The sequence below is a fragment of the Gossypium hirsutum genome, chromosome D07 (genome assembly GCF_007990345.1).
Source record: "Gossypium hirsutum isolate 1008001.06 chromosome D07, Gossypium_hirsutum_v2.1, whole genome shotgun sequence".
NCBI classification, from domain to species: Eukaryota; Viridiplantae; Streptophyta; class Magnoliopsida; order Malvales; family Malvaceae; genus Gossypium; species Gossypium hirsutum.
In genome coordinates this window covers 47,577,423-47,604,162 of record NC_053443.1, presented here as the reverse complement: position 1 = coordinate 47,604,162, position 26,740 = coordinate 47,577,423, and the positions used below count along the sequence as shown (strand labels likewise).

At 34.0% G+C, this 26,740-nt stretch overlaps 2 protein-coding genes across 2 annotated transcripts; both read left to right on the top strand.

Annotated features, from left to right (window-relative positions):
• The first annotated feature begins 6,979 nt into the window (after positions 1-6,979).
• LOC107954890 (AUGMIN subunit 5) lies at positions 6,980-15,055 on the top strand. Its single transcript, XM_016890575.2, has 10 exons — positions 6,980-7,745; positions 8,469-9,011; positions 9,658-9,796; positions 10,031-10,204; positions 10,293-10,502; positions 11,167-11,352; positions 12,479-12,638; positions 12,946-13,141; positions 13,511-13,643; positions 14,712-15,055. The coding sequence occupies exons 1-10, from the start codon at positions 7,225-7,227 to the stop codon at positions 14,838-14,840; spliced, it is 2,391 nt and encodes a 796-aa protein (XP_016746064.1). The 5' UTR covers positions 6,980-7,224; the 3' UTR covers positions 14,841-15,055.
• Positions 15,056-15,088: 33 nt separating this feature from the next.
• On the top strand, positions 15,089-16,715 carry LOC107954889 (major pollen allergen Lig v 1). The gene is made up of 2 exons (XM_016890574.2): positions 15,089-15,860; positions 15,947-16,715. The coding sequence occupies exons 1-2, from the start codon at positions 15,692-15,694 to the stop codon at positions 16,456-16,458; spliced, it is 681 nt and encodes a 226-aa protein (XP_016746063.1). The 5' UTR covers positions 15,089-15,691; the 3' UTR covers positions 16,459-16,715.
• The last annotated feature ends 10,025 nt before the right edge of the window (positions 16,716-26,740 follow it).

The following is a 26,740-nucleotide window of genomic DNA, read 5'->3' as shown; positions in this document are numbered from 1 at the left end:
ATTATAGTATATCACGTTTCCATTATGCTGGACAAATTGGTTAATCTGTATAAAAAAATGATTTGGATTTTCCCATCAGTTGCTTTTATGATAGATAGAAGGTAGTAATAAAATAGAAAAGTGAGGGATGGGAACAGAAACAGGATAGTAAAACAGGGATGGTTTGGAGGTTAGGTAGTGAAGAAGAAAAATGGTGTTTTGAAGAAGAAAAATGGTGTTTGGCAAGAGAGAAAATGAGAGAAAAAATGGCAACCGATAGTGGGGGAAAAAATAATAATTTTAAGTTGAAAGTGTGGTGTGGGTTTACAAAAATTGAGCAAAAGCATGATTATAATCATGGTAATGGAGATTCTTGTAGATGAAATGAGCTAACCATATGTTTTGAAGAAGAAAAATGGTGTTTGGCAAGAGAGAAAATGAGAGAAAAAAAATAGCAGCAACCATGTGTTTTGAATAAAAAAAAGTGGTGTTTGGAAAGAGAGAAAATGAGAGAAAAAAATTTGTTAAATAGATGACGTCATCTATGACGTCATGTGCTTATGTGGCATGCCTAATGGGCTACTATGTTGACCTACAGTTTGATTAACGGTCAACTCACGTTGACCATTAAAAGTGGGCTGGGTTCTGAAAAAATTGTAACGTTGAGGGTGTCAATAAAAAATAAAAAGGTTAAGGGCACAAAACCAAAATCCCCTAAACGTTAAGGGTTTTTTTTGCAATTATGCCTTAAAACATTTACTGCACAAACTACATATATATTGATAAATGATGTTTACCTCTTCGCCAACGAGAAAATGTAACACCCCTAATCTGTATTCGTCGCCGGACTAGGGTTAAAAGGCATTACCGAACAATTTACATCATTATACAAACATTTCATATACATTGATCATGTATCATCATATCACATTCATTCATAATCACATTGTCCCTTAAATAGGTCTATGAGATCTAAAACATTCTTTTAAGAAGGTTCAAGACTAAACTGGTTACACATAAAAATTTCTGAAATTTTAATAATTTTCTAAGTAATAGATGTCACACGCCCGTGTGAACAGCCGTGTGGACGAATATAGGTCATTTGCCAACCATAAGGGTCAACCCTACACAAGCACAAAATATACCATTTTTATACACAATAGGCAGCTTAAACATTGTGAATTCTTGCATCAAACATTAACCATAATTGCATCAAACATGCCCTACCAATTCAACCATTTCATCTATTCATACACAAACTTTTTCCTAACCACAAACATACCAAATCAATATGATCTATTATTTAACCAAACAATCATCATTTAAATCAATTTAACAAAGCATGTAAATCAATGTCTTTTAGACCTAAAATACTCCATTCCTTTTTCATCATCTCAATTGCAACCTAACCTCTCAATACCAATATAAACAAACACATAAATATCATTATTCATCAATTGTGAATATCAATTTGGACACTTCCACTAATGCATCAATAACTTTACTAAAGCTTACCACATAACCACAATCACATGCCAATTATAAGGCCATCTACATATCAAACCTCACATTATAAACAAGCCAAATCTCATGGCTCAATACATTTCAATCATATAGGCACCAATAGCCAAAATCACTTATACACTAAACAAACCAACTAGCCTATACATGCCACTTAACCAAAATTTCAAATCTTTTAATTATCGAAACCGTAACTGGATAGTGTGATGGGATCTCTGACGATTTCCAACCTGAGTGAGCCTTCAGAACACTATAAACATAGAAAAATAACACAAAGTAAGCTATAAAGCTTAGTAAGTTGATATGTAAATAATAAACAATCTGTTAACCTACTTTTACCAATCCTCACAACATGTTCTCAAGATAATACAATCAAAATTGCACATAGTTCCTCAATTTACTCATGTTCACATCAAGCTGTCTACTCTATTCATAGTCACTAAATCATTTATATCTTGCGCTATGGAACTCAAAATTAATATCCACTTGATTTTTCCGAAACTAGACTCACATATCTTCTTACCATAAAATTTTCATAATTTTTTGTTTAGCCAATAAGTATAGTTAATTCTTCAAAGTCGTCCCTATTCTGCTGTCTGACAATTTCGACCCTTCTTCTCTTAAAATTAATTATCTCTTAGTACGGGATTCAGATGATATTCCTAATTGTTTCTCTTGAAAATAGACTAATTAAGAATTTTAATCATATAAATTCTAACCCAAAATTTTTTTATACAATTTTTAATGATTTTCCAAAGTCAGAATAAGGGATTCCAAAATCATTCCAACCTTATCTCACAAAAATTCAAATATCTCATAATACAAGATTCTTTTGCTTACATCGTTTCTTCTATGTGAAACTAGGCTCAACAAGTTTTAATTTCATGTCTTATTCAACCTCTAATGCGATTCCCAAAATTTTTAGTGATTTTTCAAAGTTATAAAACTATTGCTGTCCAAAACTATTTTATTGCAAATTTTACTCTTTCATGATTTCTTTCATACATTTCATAAAATTTCGTTTCCAGTTCCATACGTCCTCATAACACATATCATATTTCATCTATACAATTCAGATAGATCATATTCATTTCATTCTCAATCATATAATCATTTACATAACTAACCTTAGCTTTCACAAGTTTAATCAATTTAATTCTCATATAACATTCAATTCATACTTCCATATAGCCAAATGAGCACATTTTGGTATACAACATATTTAAACACATACCTTTCTCATTTCATATACATGATACGGTATGAACTCACCAATTCACTTTCATTCGATTCTCACATAGGTTCTGTACGTACTTGTCTTGCTTAACTCGATCGTACTTTCATTCTCAACTTTCACTTACTTGTTGATTTCTGTCACAAATACCTTGCTTTCGTTGTACCATCACTTATAACCATGTTTCATCCACTTTTCCTGTTGAACCATTTGGAATACTAAAGGATACTCGGGGATCTCGTACACATAGTACCGTAACAATGCCATATCCCAGATATGATCTTACATATAATCTCGTATCGATGTTAATAGCCCAGTCATGGTCTTACACGAAATCACATATCGATGCCAATGTCCCAGACATGGTCTTACACGAATTCTCATATCGATGCCATATCCCAGATATGGTCTTACACATAATCTCGGTAACCCTAATGTCATGACATTTGTATCCTATCTATTCCTAAGGTTCAACCGGGACTTTTACTTTGTCGAATCTCCATCGAACATTTCCAAATCATTGTAATCACAATTAAATTCAATATTTAAGCATTAACCATAATTATCTCAATTAAGCATTTAAACACGTATAATTTAATGCTTATTAAATATACGAACTTCCCTCATTCGCTGAAACAACAAATTTAGGTCGACTAATCCGATAGATCTAGATCCCAATTCTGCTTTTATCATTCTAGATAATATCAAAATTTACTTATTTAATCATCATTTCATTCAATTTAGCACAACTTACATATTTTGGAAAAATTACATTTTTACCCCTATTATTTCAAAATTTTGCAATTTAGTCCTTATCACATAAAATCACAATTTCATGAAATTAAACACAAACCCAAGCTAGCCGAATTTTCCATATATTACTATCAACTCATATTTTCAATTTATTTCACATTTTAACCACTAAATTTCCACATTTCACAATTTAGTCCAAAATTGACATTTTTCTCAAAAAATACTTTATAAAAGATGAAAATCTAACATCAAATATTCATAATCTATCATAAATCATCAATTTACTCAAGCATTCAACAATGGCAACATGTTAAATCTTTAACAGTTTTGAATTCAGAGGCACGGGCTAGCTAGATTACGAAGCAATGATCTCAAAAACGTAAAAATTATAAGAAACTGATAGTTTAAGGGCTTACATGCAACGAATTTGACTTGCTGAAATTTTCCAACATACATGGCTTCTTTGTTGCTTGAACTTTTAGTTGAGGAAGAAAAATAAAGATGAAAGCTTTATGTTTTCTTTATTTATTCATTTAATACCTAATTTATTATATTAACCTTTATAATATTTAAAAATTACAACATTGCCAAACCACTATCATCCACTAACACACTAATGGTCTAATTATAATATATATACCTCCACTTTAAAGTTCTATAGCTATTTAATACCTTTAGCTTATAGGACACAACTTTTGCACTTTACGCGATTTAGTCCTTTTTACAGAATTAAGGTTGTAAACGGTAAAATTTCTTTACGAAAATTCACACAATAATTCTATCATTCTATAAACCATAATAAAATAATAAAATAAATATTTTGACTTTAGATTTGTGGTCCCGAAACTATTATTTTGATTTAGCTAAAACTGGGTTGTTACAGAAAATGTATGGGTCGGCCACTTTGGGACGTATAAATGATATTTGCCACTAGGCCCATGACTGCAGCAGTAGCAGGCAACCACCAATCGGCATCTTATCTGGTTGCGTTGCTCGACAAAGCTCCCGGTATAATATGGACAACACAACAAATCCCCAACTTAGCTTTGCACATTCACTAAACTCCACTAGATGTAGAAGCCATCTTACTGCACCAAATTTCTAGACTTATCGGGCATTAAAATACCCCTGATTATGATGAATGCTCGGGCATACTGTTGTATGACTTCTTCCATTGCATCATCGAGAAGCTTATCGAATTTTTTCTCTAACTATTTAGTTGATATCCGACCACCTTCGAACCTGTTCAGGATCTTCCCCAACATTGCTGTGCAGAGGTCCACTTTCCTTCGAACCATCGCTGATCCAATGATGACTGGCCTATCCACCGGCAGACCTAGCTGTAATGCTATGTCCTCGAGTGTGATTGTACACTCGCCGCATGGAAGGTGGAAAGTGTGTGTTTCAGACCTCCATCTTTCAACCAACGCATCAGTTAGTGTGAGATTGAGTTTGCAGCCCCCTTGCATGCGAGAAGCATGCAAGAGTCTAGCCTCCTGCAGATACCCATGGATTTTAGGGATCGGAGGCTCTATAACATAAAAAAAATTTAGATTTATCAAAATTTTTTAAACATAATTAAAAATAACAAAATTTTAAATTTTGTCTTACCATTGCTAATTGGGCGGCGGAAATATGGTTGTTGTCGAAATAGATTAGAGAGGTGTGCATTCTTGAGAAATTGATCCGAACGAATAAAATAATATTTTTAAATGAAAATATAAATAAATACTGACTAAAAAGCTTGAGAGAGTTGAGAGAGTTTGAGAGAAGGATGTGAATGAAAGAAATGAAATTTGAGGGGTATTTATAGGTGTTAAAAAGTTATTATTAAGATTTTAATTTTTTTACCGTTTGAAATGACAACAGTAAAAAAATCATTGCATTTTACCATTGAGGGAAAGAGCGCCAGATGGACGCGATTTCACTTTCTCTCTCCTAAAAACGACTTATTTTCCTAATTTAATTTTAAAACAACTTAAATGTCCAATTAAAAAATTAGCTTATTCAGCTAATTTAGCCAAATTTTATAACGTTTAACAATATCATAATATTTTAATTTTTTTAATTAAAAAATAATATTCAAACTAAACTCAAATAATTAGGTGTCTAAATTCAAATGAACTTAGACATCAATTTGTCAATATTCATCATGGACTTAATAAATATTATATATATTAATTATTTTTCCTCCCAAATTTTGATATAAGCATCGTGGTTCTCTTCTACTTAGTAAGTGTATATATGTGAGACACAATTTACTAATTAATTTACGTGATTTAAATACTTTAAAATCTATAACGATATTTGGGTTTTGTTTTATAATACCTTGGGTGTTAATGAAACAATTTTAGTGAAAATTAATTGTCTCAATTTCTAAGTGATTGCTCCAAAAATTCGACTTCCTGTTGGATTTCTTTCTTGATCAATGTCAACAACATTGTTATCACATTGTATTATTATCTCATACAATTACAGCTCTGATCACTTCTAAGTTTTCTAGAGGTGTATTTAATATTGCTTCCTTGATCACAACAATAACATCATCAGTATGAACATATTGATAACTATTAGCTCCTATGACTCAAATATATATAAATTCTCGAGTGCTATTGTTATCTGCTATGTTCAAATGGGTTTGAGGTTGAATCTTTTTTTAATATAACAAAGAAAAAAAGAAGAAGAAAAGAAATATTGTTTGTAAAAAAGAAACCCACAATTGTTTTTTTATACTCCCAACACAATAATTATTTCCCTTAGTTCTAAGTCATTATCATTGATTTAATAAGTGTTAACCAAATGGACTTAATTGATGTATTTTTAATATTTCAAGTTGGGATGATAACGGAGTGGGATATGAGTGAACGTTGTTAAAAATTTTGGGAGAAGACAAAGGTTAAAAATGTAAATAGAAGCCAAAAACACTTTTGGCAGATGGAGAAGTTAACTGCCAAAAAGTGCTTTTTTTAAGTTGAAAATTTTTCTAAAATGATCTATTCTTTATTGCTTTTCAGAAAAAAAGACTTTTACATGCAAAAACTCATCTCAAAAGCAATAAAGAACACAACCTAAATCTATCATTGCTCCCTAGTTGGCATGCTCTATTCCACCATTTGCCTTGCTCCACTATGAATGTGCAAATTTGAAAATTATTACCACTTTCATGAATGTTAGATGCATCTAGCCCTGCTCCGTCTCTTCTTATCCCACTTTACTTCAATTTAATTTTTATTATTTGTCTTTAATATTTTTAAAATTAAGTAAGTATTTAAACAAAATTCATTTCTAAAAATAAATTATAATATTTTTATATTTTTAATAATTTAATATATATAAAAATTGATAATTTTATATAATACAACCTGAAGAAATGTGGCATAATCACTCGTATAGAATAGAAGAAAAAAAGAAGAAGAAAAGAAAACGGTACCGTATAGAGTGAGCGGGACCTCCATTTAAAACTTCTTTATTATTAAATTGTTCCACTCATCTCAAAAAAAAAAAAAAAAAAGAAAAAGAAAAAGAAGAGTTAAAAGAAGTATTCAAAATTACAAAACTGCCATTCTACCAGCTTTCTTTACACAGTCTTCCCCTACGCTTTTGCCGGCCAAATTGGCTTTCTCATTATCAGATCTATCAAAATCCTTCCTTATTTTAGCTTTCAATTGAAAATCCATTATGTCATTTTAGTCCAAGGTTTCATTTTTTTTGCGTGGACTTTTGGCATTGAATCCAAAATGCAGAGCTCAAATGTGCAGCCGGAAGTTATACTAGAATGGCTGCAAAAGGAAATGGGTTACCGTCCCTTAGGACCCTACAATTCTTCTTCCAACAAGTCGAATTTACCTTCCATCGATTCGCTTCGCAAGATTTGTAGAGGGAATATGTTACCCCTGTGGCATTTCTTGTTAACCCGCGTTAAATCCGAGAAAACCGTCCAAAGCATCCGAAAGAACATCACCGTACACGGCGGAGGGGGGAATATTGAGAATGCTGGAAATTTGGGGAAAGAGGAGGGGAGGAGTAAAGGAGGGGGGAGGAGGAAAGAGAAGGTGGGTGGTGGTGGTGGAGGGGAGGGTTCAGGTGCGGCGGAGATTAGGGAAGCAGCAATAAGGGAACGGGAAGCCGCTGCCAAGGAAGTGGAGAGGTTGAGAAATATTGTGAGGAGACAAAGGAAAGATTTGAAGGCTAGGATGTTGGAGGTTTCTAGAGAGGAAGCTGAAAGGAAAAGGATGCTTGACGAAAAGGCCAATTACAGGTTTTTTTCTTCTTAATTCTTAAGGAGTTCTTTTAACTATATTCTAGAACTGAAAAATGCCTGCGTTAGTATTGTCCTTGTTAAATTTAACTGCTCACCATTGAATGGGCGATTTACTTCGAATTTATCTAATAGCTATTTTTCGCAACATCAAGTTTCATTATGCTTTAGGATTTTTCTTATAACTTGTGGCGTTTTAACGTCATTATGGAGGCAGAACATGAAACTAGGCCTTTAATGCCAACTAGAGCCTTTGTGTTTCTAAAATTATGGACCATCTTGTTTTTTTATTGCGTATTATTTAATTTGGGGCTGTGAAGTTAAATGTCTCTGTGATTTTCTTTATGGACTTTTCTGGTTGGATTTGACCTTTAGCTTCCCCATCAAGATGATCCCATTGTTTCTCGTTTTTGACCTTATGAATAAGCTGTTAATTATGGACAAGAGTGACCGTGTGCTCTATGTCAAACTACATAAAAGATCTTATTTTACAATATATAAGTGGTTGGTGATAGCTTTTACATATACTTTATAGAATGTATGAGGACTCAGTGTGCATTTAGTTAATCCAAGCATGATTGGAGTCATTATTGTTAACTTCTGATATTATAAAATTAAGACTGCCCTTAGCGTGCTTGAAAACAAAAGTTACCAAGTGTATTTCATCTTTCGGCAAATCTCTTTTGCATATCTTGTGTTTTCACATGCCTTATTCTACTGTAGGCACAAACAAGTTGTGTTGGAAGCTTATGATCAACAATGCGATGACGCTGCCAAAATATTTGCAGAGTACCACAAACGTCTTCATCAATATGTAAATCAAGCCAGGGATGCTCAAAGGTCAAGTGTTGACTCTTCCATTGAAGTGGTTAGCAACTACAGTGGCAATAGTGAGAAGGAAGCTGTATATTCAACTGTTAAAGGAACTAAAGCTGCAGATGATGTCATTCTTATTGAAACAACTCGTGAAAGAAATGTTCGCAAGGCATGTGAATCTCTTGCAGACCGCATGATTGAAAAAGTGCGAAATTCTTTTCCAGCTTATGAAGGAAATGGGATCCATTTGAGTCCTCAATCAGAAGCTGCCAAATTAGGCTTTGATTTCGATGGGGAGATACCTGATGAAGTTAGAATTGTTATTGTAAATTGTCTCAAAAATCCTCCTCAATTACTTCAGGCAATTAGCACATACACTTCAAGGCTTAAAACTTTGATTTCTAGAGAAATAGAGGAAGTCGACGTTAGAGCTGACGCTGAAGCCTTAAGGTATGCTTATACTTTTGTGTTTTTCTTGTTGGTGGTTACAGGATTTCAAATAAGCTTCCTTTGGTTTTCCACTTTTTCTTCTACTTATCAGGGTTGTCTAGGCTATATGGTTACAAATAATTAACTGCTTTTGTCTGCTAAGTACAGTTTTTTAGAATCTTAGAGCTGCAATTTGTTTCTTAGCTACTATTTGTTTGTGTTCACAGAAATTACTGCAATTTGCTAAGTTATTCCTTTGATTTGATCCCACATTACTTAAAATGAAGAAAATGCTGCAGTTAATAAAGCAATAAATTTTATCATTAATGCTACAACTAAGATAACAATTATAGGTACTTTGTTATAGCTCTCTCATTTTTAGTGACTGACATGCTTTGGGTTTTATTTTGGTTACAAAGTATATCTTTTCTATCTAAAACCTCCGAGTACTTAAAAGTCTCTTTAGCTTCTAGTTTCCTTATGGTTAGGCATTAGAGAACATTGCTGTATTGTGCCAGGAATATGTTGTTGAAAGTTGATTGGCTTGAAGACTCCTGGTAATTCTTTTTTCTGGTTATGTTCATGCAAATATCTTTTAGTTAAGTTTCTTGGTTGTTGTTTGGTTTTAATGCACCTTGTATTGAATAAAAGATAATACTTTTATTAGGTACAAATATGAGAACAACAGAGTTATGGATGTTTCCTCTCCGGATGTGAGCTCACCCTTAAATCAACTTTATGGTAATGAGAAGATAGGAATGGATGTACTTTCTAGAGGAATGCAAAATCAACTTCTTGAAAGACAGGTCTTGTCTCCTTTTGAGAACCTCATTGATGCAAACTCTTTATCTTTTATCTTCTACTCGCTCCTGTATCTGTTAATGCTGTTATTAAGGGATTATGAAACTAGAGGTGTGCCAATGTAAGATGAATGGATGCTGGTTGGTTTGCTTAACGTTGTTAGCGCTCCACTATTGTCCTTATGTTTATTCTGCTGAGTCATCCTGTAGTTTGATTTATAAATACGTATTTGTTTGCAGAAAGCTCATGTTCAACAATTTTTAGCTACTGAAGATGCTCTCAACAAAGCTGCAGAAGCGAGGGACTTGTGTCAAAAGCTTATAAAACGTCTACAAGGAGGTAGTGATTTAGTTCCTTCACGTTCTCTTGTCGGAGGTGCAACACAGAAGGTTGGCAGTCTTAGACAATTTGAGGTAATTCCTATGGTTATGAATTACCATAGTGGCATTTTTTCCTTAATGCTCATTTACTCATGCTACGTTTTATGGTTAATTTTCTCAGTTGGAGGTTTGGGCCAAGGAGAGAGAAGCTGCTGGGCTAAAGGCAAGCTTAAATACACTAATGTCTGAAATACAACGGTTGAACAAATTGTGTGCAGAGAGGAAAGAGGCTGAAGATTCATTAAGAAAGAAGTGGAAGAAGATTGAAGAGTTTGACTCCCGTAGATCCGAACTTGAATCCATATATACTGCTCTCCTGAAGGCTAATATGGTAAGGCATTCCATCCTTCATTTTCATTGTTAAACTCAACAGTAGGAACATGTTGGTGGTGCATCAATGATGCTGTTAGATACAATTGTTACTTTTTAGCAGTTTACACTTTGTAATGTGGTTGAACTTTTTCAATTATAAGTTAATAACATCCCTTCTTTCCTTTGTCTATGTCATCTTGGATTACTTCTCTTCTTTGCAAGAAAAGATATAAAAAACATTTGCTTTAGGAGATGTCCATATGCTGTTTGAGTATCTTTTAAAAGATGGAAAAAAGACTCTTTCTTTTGTCTAATGATAACTTAATTCTCTATAGATATATCTTGTTTCATTTGTTCTCTTTCCAAAATATTGGAGAATATATATTTTGTTGTTGTTTATCTGCGTCCAGCTTCTCAAGAAGAGGACTTGAATGTTATACTGGATGCTTAGGATGTTAAGTGTTGTTATAGTGTTCTCTGATTAGATGATATAGTTAGTATCAACAGTGTAAACTGATCTCATTTATGTTTTATAACAATGGATTTAAGTGGTGGACATATTTTGTTTGTTTATAGTTATGAATGCTTCATCACTTTATTAGTTCAATCTTGGTTTCTAGTATACATTATCTTCCAACTAAAAATCTCTAACAGGATTTGTACTGATTTCTTTTGAATTAAAGGATGCAGCTGCATTCTGGAACCAACAGCCATTGGCGGCGAGGGAGTATGCTTCCAGTACCATTATTCCTGTTTGCAATATTGTTGCAGACATTTCAAACAGTGCGAAAGAGTTTATTGTCAAAGAAGTTTCTGCATTTTATAGAAGTCCTGATAATAGCCTCTACATGCTTCCATCAAGCCCACAGGTTTGTAGGACTGTTCACTTTCTTTCTTTCTTTCAACTATAAATGCAATGAAAAAAATATAGTAAGTTGTTGAAAAAATAATTTGTTTTTTTATCTTATCTTTGATGCAATGTGACATGACAGACTGGGTTCCCCTTCTTAATATGACCATAGTCTTGATCAGTGGTTTTGATGCTGAGAAAATATATTCTAAGCTATCACCTTTCATTATTATCTGGCCAAATCTTATATTTCTTGATCAATTGCATGTCACTTGACTTTAAACTAGTGACAGTTGTCACAGTGGATTTTAATTATGTAGATATTCTCGTAATTGATCATTTGATTCTTGGAACTGTTGAGCGAATGTTTCATGTTAAGGGAGCTATCTTGGTTTGTAACCCCTACTAATTCATGCAGCTATTTATCTAAGAAATTTGGTAAGGTAGTGGTTCTTACAAATCAAACACACACAGTCATGCTGAATTCATTTGATATATGTAGGTACAATGTGATAAGCATATACAAGTTTTAGATGGACTCAAACTAGGAGGTAAATACGATAACTATTTTAGATGGGCCAAGACTATAAGATAAATACAAAAGTTGAAATGGTCAAAATGGTTCAATCAAATCAACTGAATTATTTATCTTTCTCAACAATATACATTAGATGTAAATTTTCTGAAACAAAATTCTATGAGCCTATGTTACTCTGACTCGGTTGTGAGTGTCCAATATCGGTATGCGCTGATATTATTATTAATTTTTTTTTTCAAAATTTTCCAAGTATTTGTAGGATTCTAACTACATACCCATGTCTGAAAATATGTTGGACACATAAAGAAAAATAGAGTTGAAGTAACTTAGGTTTGAGCTCCTGGAGAATTTCTTTGTAGGCTTAATATTAAAACATAAGACTTCTTTGCTTGTATCATGTAATTATAGTTCCTGCATCCTTCAAAACTTTTACTTGTTTTTTAACTTAAGTGGAAGACCTTTATATATGTGTGTATCATTCCTTATTTCTCTTCTGTGCCCAGCTCTGATGAAAATTTAGTTTAGTATTGAATTCTTTATCTTATTTTCAATATATTGGAAAATTCATTTACATGCCTCTTTTTTTTGTTCCTTATTTCCACATCAGGCTCTTCTAGAGTCCATGGGTGCTAATGGATCTACAGGACCCGAAACTGTGGCTGCAGCAGAGAAAAATGCTGCATTGTTGACTGCAAGGGCTGGTGCCAGGGATCCTTCGGCAATTCCATCCATATGTCGTGTTTCTGCTGCTCTTCAATACCCTGCTGGTGAGGTCTCCAATAAAGCCGACTAGATCCATAGTGGCACCGGTTGTGGTTTTGAATTGATTTGTTACAGTGCTGAGGGGTGTTTGATTGACAGTTGAGGTTGAATAAATTGCATTTTTGGTTTGTACCAAAAACAATAAGAACTTATTTGGTTATTACCCAAAGAGTTCTCCTTTCAAAATGCCTTCTAACACTTGGAAGTTCAATTTATTTGCTTGGTTGAGGATGTTTTGAATGATCTGAAGCCCTTTTAAATTTCTTTCTTTCAGTAAGAATTGTTTTCAATCTAATGACATTGTATGGTTAGGTTTGGAGGGTTCGGATGCTGGTTTGGCATCAGTGTTAGAGTCTCTGGAGTTCTGTTTGAAGCTTCGTGGTTCTGAGGCTAGTGTCCTGGAGGAATTGGCAAAGGCAATAAATTTGGTCCATATTCGACAGGATCTTGTTGAAAGTGGTCATGCACTATTGAACCATGCTTACCGTGCTCAACAAGAATATGCAAGGTAATGAATTACTGTTTCTGCCTACTTGGAAGTTACAATTATATAAAAGCAATCTGTTTATCTTTTTTTCCCTCTGATAATTTGTATAAGCAGATAGTGCTTCATCTAGAATTGATTTGCCTATTCTTTCTTCGGAATCATATGGTTGCTTTTATAGTTGCATTTGCTTTTCAAAGAAAAAAACAAAAGTGGACTTGGATACAAAAGAAAAAATTACTTTTAAATAATTAAAAATGAAAATCCAATTTTGGGTTAAATGTAGCAAACTATATGGGTTTACTTTCATATTACATCATAATTTGTGTTACATTTTAGTCATTTTGTCCTTTTGATTAATTATGATATGGTTTTTCTTGCCAAATGATGCAGGACAACAAATTATTGTTTGAATTTGGCAGCTGAGCAAGATAAGATTGTCATAGAGAAATGGCTACCTGAACTTAAAACTGCAATTTTGAATGCTCAGAAGTGCTTGGAGGACTGCAAATATGTCAGGGGTTTGGTAAGTAATGGTGTTATCGTTTTGCTGGTCATATCATTAGATCTCTTGCTACGTGTATGCATATTCTACTGTTTTCTTCTGTTTTATATTCAACCCATTCGAATATTAATCTTGTAAAAAGAAAGAAATGATTGGTTTTTCTGTAAGCAAGAGTGCGAGCTGGAGCTGTGAGTTGGAGTGAGGTTGGTTGCTGAGATAGACTGGTTGTTTGATTGCAGACTATGTTTCTGGCTGCAACTATGACCTATTTGTTTGTTTATTTATTTATTTCTGGTGATAAGAGAAGTGAGAATGGGAAAGGGGTTTGGGGATAGGGATGGCAAATTAACTCGAACCTGACGGGTTTTGACTGATTCGACCTGATAGGGGCTTTTTTCTTGAAAATTGGGTTTGGGGCGGGGTGGGATACCAAAATACCCTTTTTTAATTTTAATTAATTTTATATATTTTAGTTAGATTTTTTAAACTGAAATAAGATTATATGAATTTTAACTCTTTTTTTTTATATATTTTAGGTAGATATTTTTATTTTTATAAGATTGTATAATCTGTATTTTATTTAATCTTGTAAAAGTAATATAATATACAAAATTATTTAATACTTCGGGTTTGGTCGTGTTTGAGAGTAGGGGAATTTTAGTATTTTGGGATTGGGTTTGGGACCCTAAACCCTAAACTTGGGTATTAAATTTTTTAATAAGATCAGTTTGGAGACGGGAGGTTTAAAAATATGGTCAGAGTAGGGGTGAGCAAAAAACTACCCCATCATATCGCCATCTCTAGTTGGGGATTAAACTTGTTTATGTCAACATATAAGGTCTGTTATTTGAACTCACTATTTCGTTTAAAGTACCAGTGTTAAACATGTGTGCGACACAGACCTGGATATGGGTATAGGAGTATGATCTTCCATATATATGAAAAAATTTAGGAAAAAAAATTGAACATGTGTTGTACGCATACTTCTATCCGCTACTCATGTTTGAGTCTAGATATAACATAGGGTAAGACTATTGAAACATCAACATCTTATTATATTTGCCTTGGGATTGAACATTGTGGGTACAGCTGGACGAGTGGTGGGAGCAACCGGCATCAACTGTTGTAGATTGGGTCACAGTTGACAGACAAAATGTTGGAGCCTGGCATTCTCACGTGAAGCAACTTCTTGCATTTTATGATAAGGAAGTTTTGTGAACTGTTATTGTTAATTATTCATTCTCCTTTGTTCAATGGTTGGGTATCACTTTTTTTTTTTTTACACTAAAGCCCTGTATTTGTATGTAGTAGTATGGTTTGAATTTCCCAGAAGAAATGGCTGTAAAAACTTAAGCTACCTTTCTGTGTTGTAAAGAGATTTTTGCCAATTTGTTAAGTGATCATCTGCCAGAATATAGCTTGCTTTTCACCTATGATTCAGAAGTTTTCATTTTAATTTTGGTTGTCTTTTTCTTTCAAATAGTTCACATTTAATGATTTTGAGTAGATTATTTTGATTTTCTTTTGAAAGATACAAGCACTGGAATATTCCATATCTAAATTTACTTTGATTTTGGTTCGGATAATATTCGATTAAGCAAATTCCGGTTCAAATATTAAAAAAAATATAAATTTTCGGTTTGTTGTCTCCTAATTGCAAAAAGTAGTTTGAAATGTGATTCCATGAATACTGAGCTCATATTATTCATGGCATTGGCACATGATATCTACGGCTGCTGTAAGCAGCTCGTGAACAAGCAGGAACCAGTCCAACTATCCCATACTGTTGAATTTATAACATCAAATTCAAAGGAACCAATTCAATAAATTGTAACTATAATTCCCAGCCATCAAAGTTTTACTAGTTTCTAAATCATACATTCATTCCTTTTGAGCTGTTTTGGAGGTGGAAGAAATTAAACCTGAATGCATTGCTTCCACTTTACAGTTCACTGGTTTTTGCATGAACGATATAAAGAAGGTTGATAGGCTACACTATAAAAGTTTATCAAAGTTCAGGGTATTAAATCAGAACCCCAAAAAGAGAGTTATTTGAAGAGATTAGAAGGATGAAAATGAGTTGGTTTTCCTTAGTACCGCTGCTGCTTAGTTTAGCAATCAATAATCTCTCAGAGGCTAGCCATGGACATAAGCTACGTTCTGCTGTTGCTTCTGGAACTGTATACTGTGACATTTGTTTCCAACAAGATTTCTCAAAGGCCCATCACTTTATTTCAGGTCTGCTGTTTTCACTACTAGTGATTTTCATCTGTTATAGGCTAACATTTTAATATGTTTCCTTGGTTGAAATTTTGTTTCTGCAGGTGCATCAGTTGCAGTGGAATGTAAAGATGGGGATTCGAGGCCGAGTTTTCGACAAGTTGCGAAAACCAACGAGCAGGGAGAATTCAAAGTTCGTTTGCCATTCTCAGTTACCAAACATGTGAAGAAAGTCAAGGGATGTTCAGTGAAACTTGTGAGAAGCAGTGAGCCATACTGTGCAGTGGCCTCATCTTCAACATCATCATCACTCCATCTCAAGTCAACAAAGCAAGGAACTAAGGTTTTCTCAGCTGGGTTTCTGAGTTTCAAGCCATTGAAACTGCCAAATCTATGCAACAAAAAACCAAGTGTTGTTGCAGACTCTAAGGAATACAACACCCCACACACCTTGGATTTTGAGCAACCAAACTATCCCATATTTCCACCTCCGCTTGAAGACCCTGCAACACCACGGCCAAGCCCACTGCTTCCCAATCTCCCACCATTACCTCAACTCCCCCCTCTGCCACCCCTTCCAGGGCTCCCTTTTCCACCCATTCCTGGAAGGAATTAGACAACTAATTCTCTGATATTAATTAATGGGTATAAAATGGCTATTGAAATCACTTCTTACTTTCTGTCCTACTCCTATATGATATTAGTTCACTAGTTTTCATGTAATACTCTATTTCCATTCCCTTTGTCTACCAGTTGAAAGTTAAAGTGGTCTAAGCATTCAATGGAGAATCTTGATCTGAATAATGTAATGGGAGTTTTATATTTCAGAATTTCATGTATTAATAATAGACACCTGAAAAAAAATATTTACCACATATTTTTTAAAATAGTACATAAAATAAAAAATATTTAGTTCAAATTTAAACATGTAGTTAGAAATATGGGTAAAAATTCGTATAAAAATAAACCTTTTCAAAACAAACAAAAAAATTTTCATTTTTTTTGCCACAAACAAATTATGTAAGTGAATAAAAATTACCAATTATAATTAATCTATAACTAAGAAGCATGCGATTAGTTTATACTCCAATCAACCATTAAACAAATACTATGCCTTATTTTAATTCATCATAAAGCATGCCACCCTTCTCTATATCTCTATTATTATTTTTTGGATAGAAACCTTGGAATCATTTCTTCAAGTTGTTCCATGAACGGAAGAAAACAATTATGAGATATTGTTGGAAATATTATTATGGGTTTTTTACAAAATTGCTCTTTTTTTTTTACCGTTTTGTCATTCTGTTACTAGTTTAAATAGATGGTTAATTTTCTCTTTTTTCGCACCCAACAGATACACAACCTTCTCTGAAAAACATTTTTCTCTTTTGCTTTCTATTCGCGATTTCTTTATAAAATTTGTCGATTTTTCCCAAATTACTTTTAGAGAAAATTCTATAAAGAGGGGGCGAGTATGACACTAACTGCCTTAAAGAGGCTTGTGAGAAAGATGAAATTATATATGAATTTTGAGCTCCCTATTTTCTACAACAAATTGACATAGCTGAAATGAAAAACAAAAATCTAAAAGAAATGATGAATAATTTACTACTTAGTTCTGGTTTACCTGATCACATGTGGGTGGAGGTCGTACTCTCTGCGAATCACATCCTTAATAGAGTGCCTCATAAAAAATTAGATTGTATCCCATACGAATTGTGAAAGGTTATGCCCTTAATAAAAAAATACTTGAAAGCGTGGGGGTGCCTAGCAAAAGTAGGCATACCTATTTCTAAACAGAACACTATTGGGTCTAAAACTATTGATGTTATTTTTTGTTGGTTATGCTTTGAACAGTGCTCCACATAGATTTATGTCTTTGCATGATTATTCCATATGTGAATCTAGAGATGCTTTCTTCTTTGGAAATATTGTTCCTTTAAAGAAATTTGATGTAAATCATGATATACAATTAGGTGAGCATGTTTTTTCTTCTAGTACACATAATAGAGATATTCTTAATGATGATGTGGAACCTAGGATAAGTAAAAGACAAAGGACTGCCACTAGTTTCAGACATGATTTTCTTACTTCTTTTATAACTGAGGTTAATGATTTAGACTTAATAAATGATTCTATCGCTCATTCTTTTTTGATAGATCAGGATCCAAAAACTTATGATGAAGCCATAAATTCTATAGATGCTAGTTTTTGGAGAGATGCTATTAATACTGAGCTTGAATTTATTATGTCTAATAACACTTGTGAATTAGTACACTTTCCTAAAGGTTTTAAACCTATTAGTAATAAATAGGTATTTAGAAAGAAACTTAGACTAGATAGGTCAATACAAAAGTATAAGGCAAGACTAGTGGTTAAAGGGTTTACTCAGAAATTTGGAGTAGATTATTTTGATACTTACTCTCCTGTAACTAAAATCTCTACCATTTGTGTGTTGTTTGCATTAGATTCCATTCATAATCTGCTAGTACACCAGATGGATGTAAAGATAACTTTCTTGAATGGTGACTTGGATGAAGAGATATATATGGAGCAACCTCTAGGACTTGTGGCACCTGGTATAGAAGATAAAGTTTGCAGACTCAAAAAAATCTCCGTACTGTCCCAAACAAGCTCCAAAACAATGGTACAATAAATATCATAAGACCATTCTCAGTTTTGGTTTTATAGTTAATGGTTTATGTAACACCCCAAACTCGGCCTAGACGTTATGGTCGGATCTAGTGATGTCACATGATAGGATGTTTGAAAACCGTGTCGTCGCGTTAAAACCATTTCCATTGAATTCCTTATCTTAATATCTTATTAGTTCCAAAATTGTGTTGCTCATTTAATTGATAGTTTCAAAACGTTATTCGTTTGCGGAAGCTTTTAAAACAGATTAAACAATTGTGCGTTTAGGAAAAACATTTATTTCTTTTGAAAACTGAGATTTCCTACTACTAGCAGTTGTAATCCATAAAATAAAGATAATTAAAACCCAAAACCAAAGTCCGAAAGTCCAATTACAACCCAAAAACTTAGCCAGTAAAAATAGAATAGAAATAAAACCAATTATTGAAAATACGAGTTAAAAACCATGAAAGTCCAAAACCGTGGTCACCGTCGAGTCCTCCGCCGTACCGATCCATTTAAATCTAGGGATTACCTGTGCACATTTAAACAAAAGGGGTGAGTTTACGAAAACCCAGTATATAATCCCATAGAAAACAAACAATAGCAAATCACAGTGCACAGTTAAAGCAGTCCTAGGCCTAAGCCCTTTTTCAGTATCAGTAACAGTTTGGGCCTTAGCTTATCTTAGTACAATATCAAATATGCAGTAGGGCCTTAGCCGATCACAATATCAGTTGCAGTCATGCAGTATTCAGTAACAAAGTCCTACCCAACCAGCCTCTACATACCATCTCCGTCCAACCCTACACTCCATGTGGGGATCAAATCAACCCACCTATCCCTACACTCCAGGTAGTATCGAATGCGGCAAAAAAAGTAATTTGCAGCTGAGCTGCCAGTATGTTAGGGTTAAGAGCCTTTCAGTACACTTTCTCCAAATATAATTAACCCCACCCCATGCAATGTAACATACAAGTCATGACATGCTATCTCAGGACATCAGTACATATAACCAGTTCAGTATACAAGCATACTATCATCATGCTCAACACATATATAAATCAAATAGTCAGTTCATACAATTAAGAGTCTAAGTGATGCTTACTGACCCTATAGTAGGTTTACAGTCGACTTGGGCGACCCGTGTAACCTTAGCAATCAATTTAGTGATAATGGACTCATACGCCCATGTGGGCCCACACTCCCATGTGGCCCACTCGGCCCAAATTGACCTTGGCTGCGTGGTCCATTTTTAATGTAACCAGTGCTAGCTAAATATTCATATATGTTTTCACTATTTATTTATATATTTTTTCAAAGCTGTCTACTTGAGTCACTATTACTAAATTATTTATATCTTGAGCTACTGAATTCCAAATTAAGGTCCGTTTGATGTATTTGAAACTAGACTCAAATACTTTTCTACCATAAAATTTTCAAAATTTTTGGTTTAGCCAATAAGTACAGTAAAATCTTCAATCTTACCCATGTTCTGCTGTCTGACAGCTTCGACCTTTCTGTGCTAAAAATTAATTATCTCTTAATACAAAATTTGGATGATGTTACCATTTGTTTCTAATGAAGATAGAATAATTGAAACATGTAAATTTTAACCCCTAATTATTTTTATCCAATTTTTGATGATTTTTCAAATTCAGAACAGGGGAACCCGAATTCAATCTGACCTTGTCTCACAAAGTTTATTATACCTCACGATTTAAAATTCCATTACTTACACCGTTTCTTCTATGAGAAACTAGACTCAATAATATTTAATTCCATATTTTGTTCATCCTCTAATTTGATTTCCATAATTTATGGTTAATTTTCAAAGTTAGCCTACTGCTGCTGTCTAAACAGTAAGCAAATTCGGCTTTTTGTTGAATCCCTTTTTTTTGCGTTTCGGGTACACACCTGGTTTTGTTTGATGCTTAAATAGTTCCTGAGTAATCAAAAGCCTATAATTGAACAAATAACACTAATTTAATCTCACATAACGTGATCCCAAATCGAAGTCGTATCGAGGTTTTAACCCATAAGCGACAAACCTTACCTTCAACTGATGAACAGTAATTCCCACACAAACTAAGACTCCGATTGGTGATTACGAGCCATTGAATCCTCCTCTAATTGGCATAAATAAAACACTTTAGAATAAGGTTAACAAACGGAGACAAACCACTTATCTAAAACTTATCGAACGATCGCAGACAAATGTGGAGAGACACGAGGTAGAGTGGGAAAAGAAAAATCAAGAAGATGAAGGGTGAAAGAGAGCAGAAATTCGGCAGCAATGAAGAGAAAAACGACAAGAGGGTGGAGGGATTTTAGAGAAAGTAAAAAAAGGGAAAAAAAGATGAACAAAATATTTAATAACCACCCCAATCCCTTATTTCTCCCCATCAAACTCCCTACTAAATCCACTACTCAGATTTTTAGTCCATCTTAAACTTTCTTAGACGCACGAGCAAAAATAATACCCAGGCCAAGATTCGAACAGAAGACCTCCTTCACACCAACACTCCACTTATCCATCAGACTAGCAGGCCCATTCTGTTAATTATTTGCCAACTTTTACTTAAAAGCCTACTGACCAAAGATAGGGAGTATTCATAAAAATACCAAAATTTACCCAAGTCCTAGCTTGAACTTGGGACCTCCCAAACACACTCAGAACACATAACCACTAAAGCAGACAGATATTTGTGTCACACATTCACAATACCCAAAATTAAAATTTTGAGGCATTAAAGTTTAGATGCATGTGTATATTCCAAAATGTTTAGATCTGATTGTGTCATCATAAGCCTGTATGTAGATGACACGTTAATTTTCAGTTCTAATATAGAAGCTATTAGTAAAACCAAGAATTTCTTATCTACCAAATTTGAAATGACTGATTTGGGAGAGGTAGATGTGATATTAGCTGGTAAAGTTACAAAATTAGAAAAGTGATTTTCATTAAACCAATCTCACTATATAGAGAAAGTGTTAAAAAGGTTTAATAGTTTTGATGTAATCCTGTGAGAACTCATTATGATTCTAGCATACAACTGTTAAAGAATAGACAAAACAATATTTTTGAATTAGAGTATGCAAAGATTATTAGAGTCTTATGTTCTTGATGAACTACACTCGACGGGACATTGCTTATGCGGTTAATAGACTAAGTAGGTATACCCATAATCTGAGCAATGAGCATTTAAATGCTTTAAAACGTTTGCTTAAATACCTTAAAGGTACTTTAACTTGGGAGTTTGAATTTTTTGGCTACCCTGCAGTCCTTTGAGGCTATTATGATGCAAACGGGGTAACTAATAATGATGAGGTAAGCTCTATAAATGGGTATGTCTTTATTTTGGGTGGAGCAACCAATTCGTGGAAGTCTACTAAACAGACTTGTATTGCTCACTCTACGATGGAGTCAGAGTTTATGGGAAAAACAGAAATCTATTTGTAGAGATTCCTATATGGGAAAAACCAGTACCTCCCGTATCTTTATTATGTGATTTGTAAACTGCAATTTGTGTTTGTAGGAGTCAAACTTACAATGGTAAGAAGAGACATATTTGAATAAGACATGAATCTGTAAGACATTTAATAAAGAATAGAGTACTCGCTTTGAAGTACGTGAGGTTTGAAGGGAACCTAATTAATCTACAAACCAAAGGGTTAAGTAGGAAAATGGTTCTTGATTCATCGAGAGGGATGGGTCTTAAGCCCAATGGTTGTGGAATTCATGGTGGGTTTCTAAGTTTAACATGGTCAAATGAAACCATGGAAAGACTCACAGTGTACATTTTACCTATCCTTATGGCGAATGATGTACATGCATAAGGCTGAGTTTTTACTCTTAATGAATTTATAGCCCAGATTTTGGGTGGTCCTATTGAGACGAATTGGATGAATTCACTGACTTGAGAGGTTAAGTTTGTTACTTTTAATGAGTTCATATCCCAAAGTTTGGGTGGTCCTATTGAGATTGATTTGATGAATTCACCGAACTTAAATTTAAGAGGATGAGCTTAATGAAAGCTCTTAATGATTTCATAGCCTTAATATGAGTGGTCTATATTGAGATAGACCTAATGAAATCACCTACGTAAGTGTAAATGACTAGCCACTTTCTATGAAAACCATTTTGGGCAGTTTTTCTAGAGCACTCACAAGTATCCAGAAGTATGTTGGCTAAAACTTCTTGAGTTATCGCGGAACTTTAATTGGATCCAAGATTAGTTGTGTCATGAGTTAACTCCTATCTTAACAAGTTCAAATCCACAAGATACTTGATGCGGAATCCCGGATCTAGACATAAGAGAAACACAAATTAGAAATAAAACGAGAATAAAATTAGTTAAATAATAAATAAATAAATAAATAAATAAAAAGGATAGATTTGCCCTATGGAACCCTTGGTTAACTTGTAACCAAAAACGCCAATGATTGAGCGGCTCCCTACGAAACCCCTAGAAGAAGAACCTCTAGAAACACCGATGAACGGGAAAGAAATTTGAATATTTGCAACTCCGAAATACCCTCGAAAGTAACAAACTCCAAACTAAATAGCAAGAGAAGAATCACTCTACTCTAAAAAAATTTTCCTCACACAAATTTGAAAGAAAACAAATACTCTTCTTTTTATTCTTCTTTCAATGTGTAGAAAACAAGCCTATTTATAGGCAAATTACAAGAGTAATTGAATCCTAATAAAAACTCTTTAAAGAGTAATTGAATCCTAATAAAACTCTTTAAAATTATCTAAGAAAATAAATAAATAATAACCTAACCAATAAAATTACTTAACTCATAAATGATGTGTCCCAACCAATGAGAATTAAGTAAATAATAATAATAATAAGATACATAAAAAATTAATCCACCAATTTATGGGCTTTTACTATTCCAAGATTGGTCCAGTGAATTGCATTCACATATTTATCAATGTCACGAACATGATGAATTAAATTTGTCGCAACAAAGTCTTGGACAAAAGCATTCATCTTTGATTTTAATTGTCGTGCCTTGCTTCGAGTGATTGGACCACTAGGAAAGACAACCCTTTGAGTGTCACCTCCTTGGCTCGTATCATTCTCCCCCTCTTCAAGAAGATTCGTCCTCGAATCTGAACCTACATCAAATTCAAAAGGAGAAAGATCAGAAACATTGAAAGTAGCACTAACACTATACTCACCAGGAAGATCAATGCGATAAGCATTGTCATTTATTTTCTCGAGTACTTGGAATGGTCCATCTCCTCGTGCTTCAAGTTTATTCTTTCTCTTAGAAGGAAATACATCCTCAAAATCCTGCAAAAGATTAACAAAACAACTAGGCAAATGTGTATTAGGGTTAGTCAAAACGAAGTTTTCCCTAAACCTAATAATTACAAATGTTTGTTTTGTACAAGGAGCAAATTTGATATCTCAAAACCTAGCGAATAAACTCACTTTCTCATCTCGTGACTTGTGTGTGCAATCACTCACCAATGTTGGGCCTTTAAGTTGGCTTTTAACACTAAGGGCCTCTTTACTCTTAGCCTTTTTCAATGATTTTACCTCACTTCCCTTACCCATCTCACTAGCAAGTTTGAGTTGATCATTGTAGACTTCTTGAGGAGGAAGTGGAGCCAAAGTAAACTTCTTTCCAAGGAATACAAAAGTATATTGGTTAACGAAACCATCATGATTTACTCGTCAATCAAACTGCCATGGCTGTCCAAGTAATATGTGCCCAGATTGCATTGGAACAATATCACACAAAACTTTATCAGAGTATCTACCAATGGAAAATGAAACTAAGCATTGTTTAGATACTTTTACCTCCCCACTATCATTCAGCCATTGCAAGCGGTATGGCCTTGGATGCTTCACACAAGGTAGGCCAAGTTTCTCAACAAGCGAAGAACTCACCACATTGGTGCAACTTCCACTATCGATGATCAATGAACTAGGTTGTCCACCAATCAAACATCTCGTGTGGAAAATGTTATCTCTTTGTTCACGCCCTTCCTCTTTAAACTGGACATTTAAAGCCCTTCGAGCAACAAGTGCTTTCTCACCATACTCCAAGTATTCTTCATACTCATCATGAGCATGCACATCATCAGCATCTTCCAAAGGAGGCATCTCATCTTCGTTATCAGACTCAAAATCAACCTCGCCATCTTCTCGAATCACCAATGACTTTTTATTAGGGCATTCTCGAGCATAGTGACCCATTCCTTGGCATTTGAAGCAGGTAATATCTTTTGGCTGCTTAATGGCACTAGGAGAAGTAGAAGAAGAAGATGGAGCTTGATTAGAAAAAGTAGAACCTTTAAATGAACTAGGCATACCTCTATCTTTGGAGTAAGTTCTAGGCTCATTTGGCTTGAACCGTGCATCTCTCCCATTCCACAATCTATCATCTTGTTTTTGCCAATTTTCTCTCCAAGCAGGATTAGAAACTGAACTAGCACCTCTTGGTGCCCCTTTCTTTCGTAATTGCTTTTCAATGGTGAGTGCAATTTGAAGCATCTCTTCAACATCCATGTAGTGTTGTAACTCAACTCGATTTGCAATCTCAGGCTTTAGGCCGGCAAGGAATCTAGCCATAGTTACCTCAGCCTCTTCAACAAGATTGGCTCTAATCTGAATAGTCTCCATCTCTTTGTAGTAATCATCCACAGATCTATCTCCTTGAACAAGATGTTGGAGTCTTTGATGGAGTTCTCGATAATAGTATGGTGGAACAAACCGTTTTCGTAAGATGCGCTTCATTTCAACCCAAGTAGTAACAGGTTGCTCTCTATAAAGAATCCTGCTTTTACATAATTGATTCCACCATGTTAGTGCATAATTAATGAACTCAGCGACAGCGTATGTTACCTTCTTCTCATCAGAGTAATTGTAACAAGCAAATATTGCTTCCATCTTTTCCTCCCAATCAAGGTAAGCATCAGGATCATTCTTCCCTGAGAAAGAAGGAAATTTTGGTTTGGGGGTGTCATTGTTTCGTTCCACCCTTTCTCTAGGTACATACTCGGACTCAAAGTCATCATCAAAAACATGGTCCTCCCTTCGTTTAAAAGTTCGATCGCGCGAATTTGATCGGCTTATAAAGGCTTCGTTCAACTTCTTGTAATTATCGACAATGTATCTCTCTTGAGTTGTAAGTTTTGTATCAAGATACTCCCTTTGCTCTTGTATCATCTGGGTCATGCGATGTTCGACTTGAGTTTGCAACTTTTTCATCTCTTTTTGTAACAACTCGACCAGAGGATCGTTATCTCTTTTTTGCTCATCCTCTTCATTTTTACTAGTTTGGGATCTAGTGATCGGCATGGTATCTGTGAAAAAATCACACAAACAGGAACAAGAAAATAATAATAATAACCTCACTCGTTAGCTCTTAAAAGAATAACTCTCTGAATGATTCAAAACTTGTAAATATGTTTGGAGAGGGTTACTAATCAAGATCAAATAATGGAGGTGCAAACTTCAAAGAAACAATGAAGATCCTAATTGCTTTAAGAGGCCAATAAACTTGACGATGCAATTTGTAATGAAGGCTACACGGATGAAGGAATTGTGCGTGCCTTTAATATCTGCTAACACAAGAAGAAACAATGTGTTAGAAAGCGTAAGAGAAAAAAAAATGTAGACCTGCAACGATCCCTAACTCTAGAGTCAAAGAAAAGCTTTAATAAGAAGAAAACTTAAGAAAACTCTACCCAATTTAAAGGAAAACAAAAAATCGGAAACGTTTGGTGTCTTAAGATTTTCAAAAATTGAAGCTTTAATTATACTTGAGTCAAGAAAAGAAGGGGGAAAAAATTCAATTTTGGGAAAAATAAAATAAAAATAATAACAATAATAGGAAAAGAAGAAACCTACGTATGAAAGGTAGGCAACTTTTTTTTTTGCGCTTTTTGCTTTTTTTTTTCTTTTTTTCTTTTGCGCTTTTTGCTTTTTTTTGCTGTTTTTGCTGTTTTTTTTTCTTTTTTTTGCTTTTATTTAAAGAATAAGAGGAGAATAAACACAAACTTTTTTTAAAAAAAAATCGACGAAACCGATGAAAAGTGTTTTTGGTATTTTGACTCGTTTCAGATTTGATTTTAGCTTCAAAAATAACACCGACTAGCCTGAAACTGATACCAACTGATGCGGAATCCCGGATCTAGACACAAGAGAAACACAAATTAGAAATAAAACGAGAATAAAATTAGTTAAATAATAAATAAATAAATAAATAAAAAGGATAGATTTGCCTTATGGAACCCT